Source organism: Myxine glutinosa, chromosome 6 (assembly GCF_964187855.1).
Source record: "Myxine glutinosa chromosome 6, kmMyxGlut1.1, whole genome shotgun sequence".
NCBI classification, from domain to species: domain Eukaryota; kingdom Metazoa; phylum Chordata; class Myxini; order Myxiniformes; family Myxinidae; genus Myxine; species Myxine glutinosa.
Window position 1 is genome coordinate 76,587,598 of NC_136266.1, and position 12,679 is coordinate 76,600,276.

General features: G+C 41.8%; 1 protein-coding gene across 2 annotated transcripts in view; it reads left to right on the plus strand.

The window, feature by feature from the left end:
• The window catches only part of LOC137429990 (calcitonin gene-related peptide type 1 receptor), a 64,648-nt gene that overhangs the window by 2,352 nt on the left and 49,617 nt on the right, over window positions 1-12,679 (plus strand). For both annotated transcript variants that reach the window (XM_078780027.1, XM_068120424.2), the window contains exons 2-6: window positions 5,813-5,872; window positions 6,108-6,252; window positions 6,425-6,535; window positions 8,120-8,232; window positions 8,716-8,807. In XM_078780027.1, the coding sequence (XP_078636153.1) occupies window positions 5,822-5,872; window positions 6,108-6,252; window positions 6,425-6,535; window positions 8,120-8,232; window positions 8,716-8,807 (512 nt within the window). In that variant the 5' untranslated portion in view covers window positions 5,813-5,821. The remainder of the gene's footprint in view (window positions 1-5,812; window positions 5,873-6,107; window positions 6,253-6,424; window positions 6,536-8,119; window positions 8,233-8,715; window positions 8,808-12,679) is intronic.

Here is a 12,679-nt window from a genome sequence, read left to right on the forward strand (position 1 = left end):
CTCATCTTCTGCCCTACATTTCCCACACTGTAATTTACAAACGTATCAATAACAATAGAATAAGAGTTGTGGAACATATTCTGAAAGGCCCAATAACCATCTACGGATTTAAAAGATATATACTATACAGTCACGTGAAAAAGTAAGTACACCCCATGTAAAGTTTTGACTTTTTCAACATATTTCAACATACAGCTATTTGATATTCATTTCAACAATATTGACAGATAAAGGTGACATAATATAACAAATATCATGAAACATTTACATTTTGGAGTCCATTGTATAATTTAAATAAACATAAATGCAAATTTCGCATGTGGAAAAAGTAAGTACACCCCTACATTCATCACTACTTCAAATACCTAAAATTAGAATCAGGTGCACCAGCTCAGGTGCAAATGATTAGAACATCGTTGGAGAGGATCTTGGAGGAACCTGTCTTATTTAAACCTCAGACATTTAGTTTGGTTTGCTCTTTGTTGTTGAAGTGTGCGGCGTCACCTTGCCTAGATCAAAAGAGCTCTCTGAGGCCTTCAGAAAGAAGGTTATAGATGCCTACGAGTCTGGGAAGGGATTTAAAAAGATCTCCAAACAATTTGAAATCAATCATTCGACTCTCCGGGAGATCATAATCAAGTGGAGAAGATTCCAAACAACTGCCAACTTGTTCAGGCCAGGCCGCCCCAGCAAGTTCAGCCCAAGAGCAGACCGCAAGATGCTGAAAGAAGTCTCGAAGAACCCCAGAATGTCATCACGGGACCTACAGGTAGCTCTTGCCACTGTTGATGTCAAAGTGCCCGAGTCTACCATTACAAAGCGGCTGCACAAATTTGATCTACATGGGAGGTGTGCCAGGAGGAAACTTTTGCTGTCCAGAAAGAACATCAGGGCAAGACTAAAGTTTGCCAATGAACACCGAGGCAAAGACCAGCACTTTTGAACAAAGTGCTCTGGACAGATGAGTCAAAGGTAGAGCTATTTAGCAACAGTACCAGAAGACATGTTTGGCGAAAACCAAAGACAGCATTTGACTACAAGAACCTGATACCAACTGTAAATCATGGTGGTGGAAATATTATGGTTTGGGGCAGCTTTGCTGCATCAGGGCCTGGGCAGTTCACCATCATATAATCCACTATGAATTCTTCATTGTACCAGAGGGTGCTTGAGGATAATGTGAGGCCATCTGTCGGAAAGTTGAAGCTCAACCGAGGGTGGACCTTGCAACATGACAATCGCCCTAAACATACCAGTAAATCCACCAAAGAATGGCTGAAAAGAAAGAAATGGAGGATTCTGGAATGGCCAAGTCAAAGCCCGGATCTAAATCCCATCGAGATGTTGTAGGGGGATTTGAAACGAGCTGTGCATGCAAGAAACCCCTCAAACATCGCACAGCTGAAAGAATTCTGCATGGAGGAATGGCAAAATTTTCTCCCAGTTGATGTCAGAGCCTGGTACACAGTTATAAGAAACGCCTACTTGAGGTTGTTTCTGCCAAAGGGGGCAATACTACCTATTAGAGCCAAGGGTGTACTTACTTTTTCCACATGCGAAATTTGCATTTATGTTTATTTAAATTATACAATGGACTACAAAATGTAAATGTTTCATGATATTTGTTATATTATATCACCTTCATCTCTCAATATTGTTGAAATTGAGATCAAATATCTGGATGTTGAAATATGTTGAAAAAGTCAAAACTTTACATGGGGTGTACTTACTTTTTCATGTGACTGTATATATATATATAATTATTTATTTATACACATAGCTTGTGGTAGCGGCCGTTTTGACATGACACATGGGACCCAAACCGGGTAACTGGAATGGATCCGTCGCTGTAACAATTTAAGTCCCTTTCTTGGGAAAACCACATTTCCAAGCTGGCCTCCAAAGCCAGTCGCCGAATGGGCATCCTCCGTCGTGCGCAGTCCTTCCTTGGCACACCTGAGCTCCTCACCACATACAAGGCTTTCATCCGCAGCTCAATGGAATACTGTTCCCCCCCTCTGGGCTGGTGCTCCTGCCTCACACCTTGCTCGGCTTCACGCTGTTGAGGCCAAAGCTTTCAGAATCATTGGAATCTCCTGCGATGTAGTCAACGCCGAGGGCCTTTCACTCACTCGCCGCAGGCAGGTTGGTGGTCTTTCTGTCTTCTACCGACTCCTCTCCGGCCTTGCTCCCCCAGCTCTCTCTGTGCTCTGTCCCCCCAATATTTCTTCAGGTCGCACAAGATCTGCCTGCAACCCTCTTATGGTTAAACTGCCAAAGTCTAGGCTCTTTGCTCACCTTCACTCTTTCATTCCCCTTTTCTCCCGCCTCTGGAACAAACTCCCCCACTCCCTTCAATCCCACTCCTCCCTCCAGGTCTTTAAAACAGCTGTTCACCACCATCTCTTATCTTCCCCCATCGAAAACCTTGATCTTTTCTACCCCCGGTAATTCACCCCAGAGTCCTTGCAGTGTTCATATGTTTTAATCCTCTCCCACCTCCCCCCAAGTCCTCCCGATGTCCCTGCTCTCAAATGTTGTGTTTGTGTCCTTCCCCTTCTTCCCCCTCTCTTTTGTGTCCTCCCCCCTCTCTCCCCATCTTGTCTGCCGCTCCCCTTGTTTTTTGTGTTCTGTGTGTCGGTTTGTCTTTTTGTGTGATTAATGTTTGCTCTTTCACGAGCCTCGATCTTGTATACAAAAAAAAAAAAAAAAGTCAAGTGTGAGATATCGAACCCTCACTGTTCTGATATTGTAACTATTGGTGTCAGCTTTACTTTGCATTTGGGCCAAAGAGTTCAATTTTCGTCTCATCAGACCACATAATCTTTTGTCTCATGCTCTCAGAGTCTTTCACGTGCCTTTTTGCAAACTCCAGGTGTGCCTTTTCAGTCTTTTCAGGAGTGGCTTCTGTCTGGTCACATTCCCATAAAGCCTAGATTTGTGAAGTGCTGCAGAGTCCACAGCCCTGAGCAAGTTCTCAAAGATGACAGAGAGACGAACAGATAGATAGAAAGTTATAGCAATGCATATCTAACCTCAAAATTCATTACGTTATGCTTATTCTAAACAAATATTAAGGAGATAATTTAACTGTACCATACGAAGCAGTTTTACCCACGAAGAGTCACTCCCACAACAGTATATATATATATATATATATATATATATATATATATATATATATATATATATATATATATATATATATATAATGTTACGGACCAGTATTTACATTTAATTGTGATTTGGTGAGCATCATATTGGTTGTTAAACTTCCTGTTAAGTCACAATAGCAGCAACAACAACAGCAGCAACAACAACACCAATAACAACAGCACAAGATATAAAATGGCATTGGCAGTTTGAAAACAAGAGCAGAAGGAACGAAAGAGATGAGGAGGAGGAGGAGGCAACGGCACGGAGCTGTCACACTCGTTTTCAAGTGGTGCAAGTCATTTGAAAACCAACCTCACCAGTAAAGGTGGAATCGGGGGTCTTCTGTATGTCAACCTGGGAGGGTTCAGTGGCTGACCTATTCCCTGACCATGATGGACTAACTTCAACCTGCTGTGCATTGGTCTATAGAGATTCGCTTCTTTTATCTTACCCCTCCTTATATCATATATAAACAAAAATGGAATGAAGCAAGCGAGTCAAATGGACAAAAATAGGTAAATGGAATATTCAAACTTATGTACAATAATTGGAAATAAAACTATTCCTAACCCACGAGGCACCACAGGTCACACTTGTACAACAAAACAATTCTCGGTGAGACTTCCCTTATCTGATCAACACAGGGTCAATGCCGGACTCAAAATAGATGGCTTTGGGATCCACGTACGAGATGAATAGCAACCAAGAACCAAACCGAGCATGAAGAAGATTGTGTTTGGTGTGGAGCGCCAGCGATGATCCACCTCCTCCCCCAGGCTTTAACCGCTTTAACCGCTTTGTCTTTTAAGCAAAGCCTCTTAGGGTGCCCTTGGTCCTCTTCCTCCATGCTCCACCAACACAAAGTGAACGCAGTTTGAGTCAATCCAAGGCAAAGCCACACTTGTTCTATTCCAAACAGTTTTGCCTGTCCTTCCACACAAGGCTTTTGTGTTCCCCGGTCTGAACAACGAGGGCCTTCTTCTTCGTCAGGTGTCTCCTGATCCCTCTTCCATGAGCGTGGTCTCTCTCGTTCTCCTTCCCCTGGGTGGCATCCCCAGCTCTCTGGCTGTCCCTCCCATGGGGGTCTCACCTATAAAAAAAGAATTCCAGAATGGCACTTCCGTCTCCAGAGGACATTACGCCGCCATGGCTGACACACACTTGCCATATAGATGTGTGCCTCTCTCATGGGAAATGCAGGCCTACTAGTCCCACCTACCACGAGGTATTCATGCCCAGTGCCCACATATTAAGTTCTAACCTGTCTGTAAATTACATCCGCTGCCGCCTCAGCATCACGTGTAACAACAACTTAACCTGACAGGTCCCTGTTATATGTAAATCTAACCACTACTCGAAACACACAGACCATACTATACTTACCATGGTCTAGCGATTGATCTACCCCCTTCCACATAACAATATATATATATATATATATATATATATATATATATATATATATATATATATATATATACATATATATATATATATATATATATGTACTGTATATAACAAAAGAAGCACATTGACCATAGATGTGACATGATATGACAATGACGTCATGCACATACATTATGGTGACACATCAGCTCCAAACGAGAATGACATTTGTGTGGCACTCAAGCCTTTGAAGAGTGAGATTTTGTCTTCAAGGTCATAAATAAATGAAAGCAGGACCGCCGATCCAGATTTTGCCCTTATTAAGGGCTCGTCAGGACAACGTACTGCCAAATTGTTTATTTGTGAGAACACTAAGCTGGTTAATAAATACAAATCAAACCCCCTAACTTGACAAGACAGCGAAGCATATATCGAGTCCCATCTCAACACTTGCTGCATGACCTGTTCGCATCAAATGTCCTCTGCCACACGAACACATACATCTCCTATGCTCTGCTGATTGGGAGGTTTGTGCCTTCCTCGATCTGTACCTTTGCTGCCTCGTTAAGTTATTAGATTCAATTAGTATTTATGAAGATGGTCAAATTAGAACTTTGTTTGTGGTTATAGTTGAATCAGTCAAAGGGAAATCTGAGTTTGTAATGCTTACATAAAACAATTCCTTTTATCTAATACAACATTTGGACTTGGAGATCCGCAGTACTTGAGATGTTATTTTATATTTCCACTTACTTCGCTCTTGAGTTGCTTTGGGAGCTTGCTTTTTATCCCTTAACCCACATTAAGACATATTCAGTTTCAATCAACATCAGCCATTTAACCACTACATCCTGATAACTTTGGAGCAGGGACATGAAGAACATCATATAACCACAAACTATAACGCCAGCAGACATGATTCTCGGCTCACGTCCATCTATGGGATGATGCAACACCCTTCATTCGAAGCACCAATCCGACATTTTAGGGTGGGAGACGAGACTCAAACCCAGACTAGACAACTCATAGGTAAGCAGATCAAAGGTAAGGGCACTACGTCTGGGCAAAGTATGAAAGGATCCCCAATTGTGTGAGCTGTTTGGCAAGGAAATGAATACACATCATACCTTACCAAATTATTTAATCCATCATTTCATCTCTCTTCTATGTTACGAAACGAACTCCCAAAGAATTGCCACATTATGTGTGTTAATTGCAGGTAATTTTCCGAGTTTTTCATTGTGTAATTTACTTTGTGTGATTGTCGCAGATTTCTGAAATGCCTGAAACTACGATTCTCAGGCTTATTCTCCACTGTGTCATAGCAAAGGTATGACCTATGTAATGTTACATTGTGAGATCAAGTGTGAGAGCAATCTATCTCATCATGTATAACAATAATTGCATCAAACTTCAATGTACATAAATCAAATTAATTTACAGTAAAGTTGTTTAGATATTTTGAGTTTCCATTTTATAATACTAGTGAATTATATATTGGTTTGTTTGTTTCACCTTTTGTAATCCATTAATTTGCAACACCTTCATGCGCTACCTTTCTCAAGGTGGCGCGTTCCTTAACGGGAGATTCCACTCAAGTTCCTCCATCGACCCAATCTGCCAATGATGTCTCCACTACCATGAACACCTTGACAAATCAGTATCAATGTTACATAAAACTCCTCCACGAACCAGCATACACAACGGATGGTACATCTGTCCAACGTCGCCTTCTTGTCCCTGCTCACCCACTATGGTTGTGCCTGGTTGACTGTAAAAACCGTTGTAGTTGATTTTGTTTGATATCTCAAATTTAGAAGCCATTATTGAGTGTTTCATCTGTGTGTACCAGTTGTGTGATTTCCAAATTTCCTGTCTCTAGGTCTGCATTGTCCACGTACGTGGGATGGCTGGTTGTGTTGGGAAGACATCTCGGCTGGTTCTGTGGCTTTTCAGTTTTGTCCCAACTATTTCATGGATTTTGACATTTCAGGTACGCCATTCACTTGGTTCCTCATCGATGTCGCTGGAACAAAATATCCTTACATGGTGTTTGAGACGTATAGGGAAGTATAAAGGGTGGATGAAGAGCCTTTATGGCCGATGTGAGGGTCACGGTTCGAGTCTCCGATCCATTGGAAATTCATCCATGTTGATAATTTACATCAGAAGTGTTCAGCAGCATCCTGCATCCTTCTCAAATCTACTTTTAGATACTTCACAGGATGTAAAGGTCGTGATTGGTTTATTTTTAAAACATTCCCAAGATTCTCACAACCGTACAACATCCTCTGAGTCATCAAAATAAACCTTCAAACAAGAATGAAAGATGACAATTGCCCCAAATTATTTTTAAAATAATTTACGAGAAGGTTAGGTGGATCTTTGGAGGGATTTGGAGCTGCATTTCAAGCTCTCCTGTCCCTGAAGTTTTTTTTTAATGCTGAAGGCTCCAGGCATTGACTATATAGTCCTCATCGGGGCCAGGCCTTAAATAAATCAGCTGCATTGATAGAAAAGTGAAGAAAGAGAGAATAACCTAAGAGTTTTTAAGGAAGAAAAAAATCTGCTTTTTGAAAAGGGGAAGGTCGTAAGTGTTTGGCAATACATGGGAAGGTAAAGAGTTCCAGAGTTAATCATACAAACTCAAGGAACCTGGGCAGTCCTGTTTGTGTTCCCATCTAAGTACCAAACTCATGACGCTAGGATCTCAGGTTTGAATCTGTGTTCATTCTTCATATATACGACATATAATCTCCTTGTCCTTCTTGTAGTCTACATGCAAGTTCGTCCATGGACCTTATAGATCAATGTATAAAATATCAAGGCATGGTGTTTACCTTGTCAAACAGCTCACACAATTATGGGCCCTTTCATACCTTGCGCAGACGTATTGCCCTTACATTTGATCTGCTTTTAGATGAGTTGTCCAGTCTGGGTTTGGGTCTCTACTCGACTCTAAACTGTCGGGTTGGTGCTTCGCATGAAGGGTGTTGCAACGTCCCAAAGATGGACGTGAAGCCGAGTATAATGTCTGCTAGCGTTATGGTTGGTGGACGTTAACGGTACTTCGGCGTAGTCGGCTTCTTGTCCTTGCTCCAAAATTATCAGGATGTAGTGGTCAAATGGCTGATGTTGATTGAATCTGAACATGTCTTAATCTGGTTTAAGAAATAAATGAAATAAATGAAATAAATAAAATAAATAAAATAAATAAAATAAATAAAATAAAATGTAAATTAATAAATAAAAATCAAGTTCCCAAAGCAACCCAGTGCTAAGTGGAAATATAAGATGACATCTCAAGTATAGAGGGATCTCCAAGTGAAAATGTTGTATTATTTACAAGGAATGATATTATCCAAGTATTACAAACTCAGATTGTCCCTTGATCAATCCATCTATAACCTCAAACAGAGGCCTAATTTGAGCAGCTTCATTTCAATTTCCATTTGTGGTTTTCTCCCTATCTTGACATTTCACAAAGCATGGTAATATCGAAAACTTTAACAAAGCAGACTCTAGCCCTGGTGATGTATTACGTCACAACGGGACGCACCGAATTTGCTGTATGCAGAGAAAGTGACAAAGATTTGCGATGACAACGGACAATGGTTTCGCCATCCACTGAGCAACCGCACCTGGTCTAACTACACCCTTTGTAACGCCTACACCAACAGCCGCATAGAGGTGAGCTCACTATTAAACATTCCATGGGAACGTGACATTCCATAGGTGCTTTGAACTAAAGGTCCAGACGTTAACACCTTCAGATGGAAACCCCATTTCAAGAAATTTAAGAATCTGTACTTTTGTAGGAATATTATAGATGTTTAAAACTTCAATCAGACAAAAAGGATGATTTGCTCTTCGAAACAGCACAGGTTGTGCAAAACCGGGAGACAGGTTGTGGAATCTGACCTCACAAGTGGAAATATAAGATGACATCTCAAGTATGGAGGGATCTCCAAGTCGAAATGTTGTATTATTTACAAGGAATGATATTATCCAAGTATTACAAACTCAGATTTCCACCTGACCAATCCATCTATAACCTATATGACCGAATGGAAGTTATAATAACCTTCTTGTATTTGTCTGTTTTTTGCATCCTGCCTGTCTCGTTCTCTGCTGGTTGTTTTCGCTTCTGATACAAAGTTTGTGTCCACACAGGCCACCCTCAACCAGTATTACATGGCAGTCATTGGACACAGCATCTCCATTGTGTCTCTTATCGTCTCCCTCATTATTTTCTTCTACTTCAAGTAAATGCATCAATTTCATTTTGATTATGTTGCTTTGAGAAAACAATGTAGTGAATTATAACTACAGTCATTGTCTCCAATGTGTTGAAATATTTTCTAAACATCGAATGGTGCTAACATCTTTGGCTTTTTCCTTGTTATGAAAAGAAAGTCTGAAAATATAAGAGGTACGCTACTTCCATAAGAACTGTCTGGCCTGGGTTCCAATTTCGACCCAGCTGTAAATTGGCAACCTGGTGTTTTGCATACAGCATGATGCATCAATGTGAACCGTCCGTTGAAGGACGTTAAGTCCGGGGACACCTGTAGAAAGGCAAGAGGGGAAGAACTTCTTTGACGTCAAAACAAAAAGAGAAAAAAGAAAAAACAAGACATTTCCGGTCATGTTTGCCTGCAAGACGACATGCCTTCATTCATTATCGCTTTTAGTGTACACAATGTTCTTACATAAAAGTTACAACATCATACGTACACTTCATATTCATCACGAGCACTGCACTTCAATCACTGATGAAACAAACACACACACAAACAGACACACACACGACAAGACAGCGAAGGAGGTGGCATGACTTGGCCATTGTGCCGCCTCCCTCTCACCTGGGACATAGAGGACCAGGAGCTGTGTCGAATAAATCAATTTCTAAGCCAGTAAAGACTGACCTGAGACCGGCACCTATAATGGGACGAGATGGTGGTCGGTGTCGCGCCATTTGACGTGCGTTTTGGTGTCTTGTCTCTTGAGCTTGGTGGAACTTGTGGGCCCCATGCTGCTTGGTGGGAAGGCCTAGGCTTTGAGCCTCCTGTAGAGCTCTGTCTACTGAGGATGTGAGAGAACGAGATGAGATTGAAGATTCATGCCATATATGATGGCTTCGGAGAGCACGGCAGCTTTGTTGGGGCAGAGGGCTATGCAACTGCCGCCTGCAGTCGCATGGATCAACCGGGACAGGGCCTGGCCTAGCAGCATGGTGGCTTTCTCCAACCTCATCATACTGAGAGTGAAACCCAGGATTTGACAACTCCCTTTATGCCATGTAATGCATGCAAGGAACCAAGCTACGTGAGATCCAGTAACGTGCCGAATACAACAGCTTAGTGGGCGGCATTGGTTGGGGGAATGGGGGAGGTAGATGCGCCCACGGCTTGATGGATTTTACTGACACAAACCCGTCTAGAAGGACACGCATGCGCACACAGGGAGGGGGGCTTGAAATCTGGCAGATCAATGTGGAAGGGGGGCCTCATATTTGGCAGACCCGAGTGGAAGGGGGGCCCTGAGATTTGGCAGACCCGAGTAGAAGGGGGACTGAGATTTCGCAGATCCGAATGGAAAGGGGGACCTGAGATTTGGCAGACCCGAGTGGAAGGAGGCCTGAGATTTGACGGACCCGATTAGGAGAGGGGCCCAAGATTTTGCGGACCCAAGTGGGAGTGGTGCCTGAGCTTTGGCAGACACGAGTGGAAGGGCGGCTTGAGAAAGATGAGGACAGGAGGCGGTGACACACACATACACACAAACACACACACACACACACACACACACGTCATTCTTTGCATGTACACATGCACGATTATGGTTTAAACACATGTTTGGCTTTGGTTTTGCTCTTGGTTTTGCTTTTGGTTTTGCTTTGGCATGTTTTGTTTATTTTTTGTTTTGCATGTCATCATATGCTGTGCATTGAATGCACACATAATATTTTTATGCATTATACACACATATACATATTGTGCGCATGTCGTATTGCATTCACACATGTTATGCATGACATGTTGTACAGTGGTATGTTGTGTATACTCATCTTGTGCGTGACATATTGCACATATTTTGTGTACACAAGCGCACACACATACACACACACACACACAAACGTACACACGCAGACATGCACACATGCACGAGCACACGCATGTGTGCATATACGTACACACACATACAAATGGAGATGGATACTTTAAGACCTGGAAGGGCTCCGTTCCACCTTCTGAAACCCACATTTGAAGATAACACCAACTTATAACACTCCAAATTGAGCTCAGGTGCATCCAATTTCCTTTGATCATCCTTGAGATGTCTTGATTCAATTTATTGGACATGATTTAGAAAGAAACACACCTTTCCATATTTGAATTTTGTTCCAGAGGCGGGGCTTTGAATTTTGCAAATTGTACGGAATCTTGTCCCGAGCGAACATGCACACAGAGTACTAAGGTAATTGTTTTAGTCTTGTCTGCCTGTCTGGCAGTGAAACAAAATATATAATCATTCCAAACAGGAAACCTACTGTTTTTAGGGATGTCATAAAGGACATAAACTAAAGGGCATGAATAACTAATTTGACGTGTTTCGTAGGGTGGTGTAAAAGATGATGCGTCAACAGCGGTAAAAAAAAACTTTTCTTTTTCTACAGCCTTTAAAACGTGTATTTTATTTAAAACTATTTTATTGAAAAAACACTCATCTTTGAGGGAAATCCTTTGTCTAGCGTTGGTAACCATTCCTGTACCCATTAATTTGTGTATTGGTTTAGTGCATGTGTTGAAAATCAATATGGCAGCAAATGAGGTCACAAATATTTTGGGACAGTAGTTAATTATGATATATCTGGTGAATGAAAATATAAACCCTGATCAAATTCACAAATGATTGGCTGTACATTATGGTGATGGTCGTCTGTCAAGGAAATCGATATTTATCTGGTAAATTATTTGATGATACGAATCTGCAGGGATGCCCTTGCAAGATGGCTGTTCATACATGACATGTGAACAACATGGGATTCTAAATTTATTTAGAGGGGAGGAGCTGCTGAACCAGACAACAACCACACTCTCAGATAGTAATCTGTGTATGTAACCTGGTGCCAAGGGATGTCCAAGAAGACGAGACCACTTGCTCCTTGCAGTTTACACAGTAATTTGTTTGTTCAGGATTTTGGTGACAACTCTCTTACACTTCGTGAAAGACACCTTGAGATATTTAACATCCACCAATGACCATACCATACAGCGATGGTCAGGCATACAGCGATGGTCAGGAATACAGCGATGGTCAGGCTCGGAAAGAAACTCGCATTTACTAAAGAAATGTTGTGGGGGCCGAGCAGTTGCCGGACACGGTGGACACAATTTGTCCGGCACACAAGAACGTTCTTTCAGGTGGTCATCAGGTGAACAGTTGATTGAGTAGCCAGGTAAATGGTGCGCCTCCACATTGTAAATGTTGGTAAACAAATGGTGATAAACGCTGCCACCACGCCAGTAAATGGTAAATGCCTCTCCTTCCTTCAGAGCGAATGCCCAACCAAAACACGTTCAGGCTTTGTTATAACATCAGCATTTAGTCACCACACTTTGTCGAGTGACGACACATGAGGCAACAGTACACCAGGATGAACAAAACACCGCAACCGCCGGGACGCGCATGCGCAAATAGCGACGATGCATATGCCTACGTCACCAACAGTAATCACATTAACATATAATGGCGAATCTAGTAGGATTTGGACTTCACTCGCTTATTTGGTAGTTTATTAATCTAGTCGGATTTGGTACTTTACTCGCCTATTTGGTAGTTTGTTAATCCAGTAAAATTTGGTACTTTCCCTGTCTATTTCGGTGGTTTATTAATCTAGTCGAATTTGGTACTTTACTCGTTGATTTTGGTGGTGTGTTAATCGTGTAGGATTTGGAACTTCACTCGCTTATTTGGTAGTTTGTTAATCCAGTAGGATTTGGTACTTTCCCCGTCTATTTTGTGGGTTTATTAATCGAGTAGGATTTGGTACTTTCCCTGTCTATTTCGTGGGTTTATTAATCTAGTAGGATTTGGTACTTTCCCCGTCTATTTCGTGGGTTATTAATCTAGT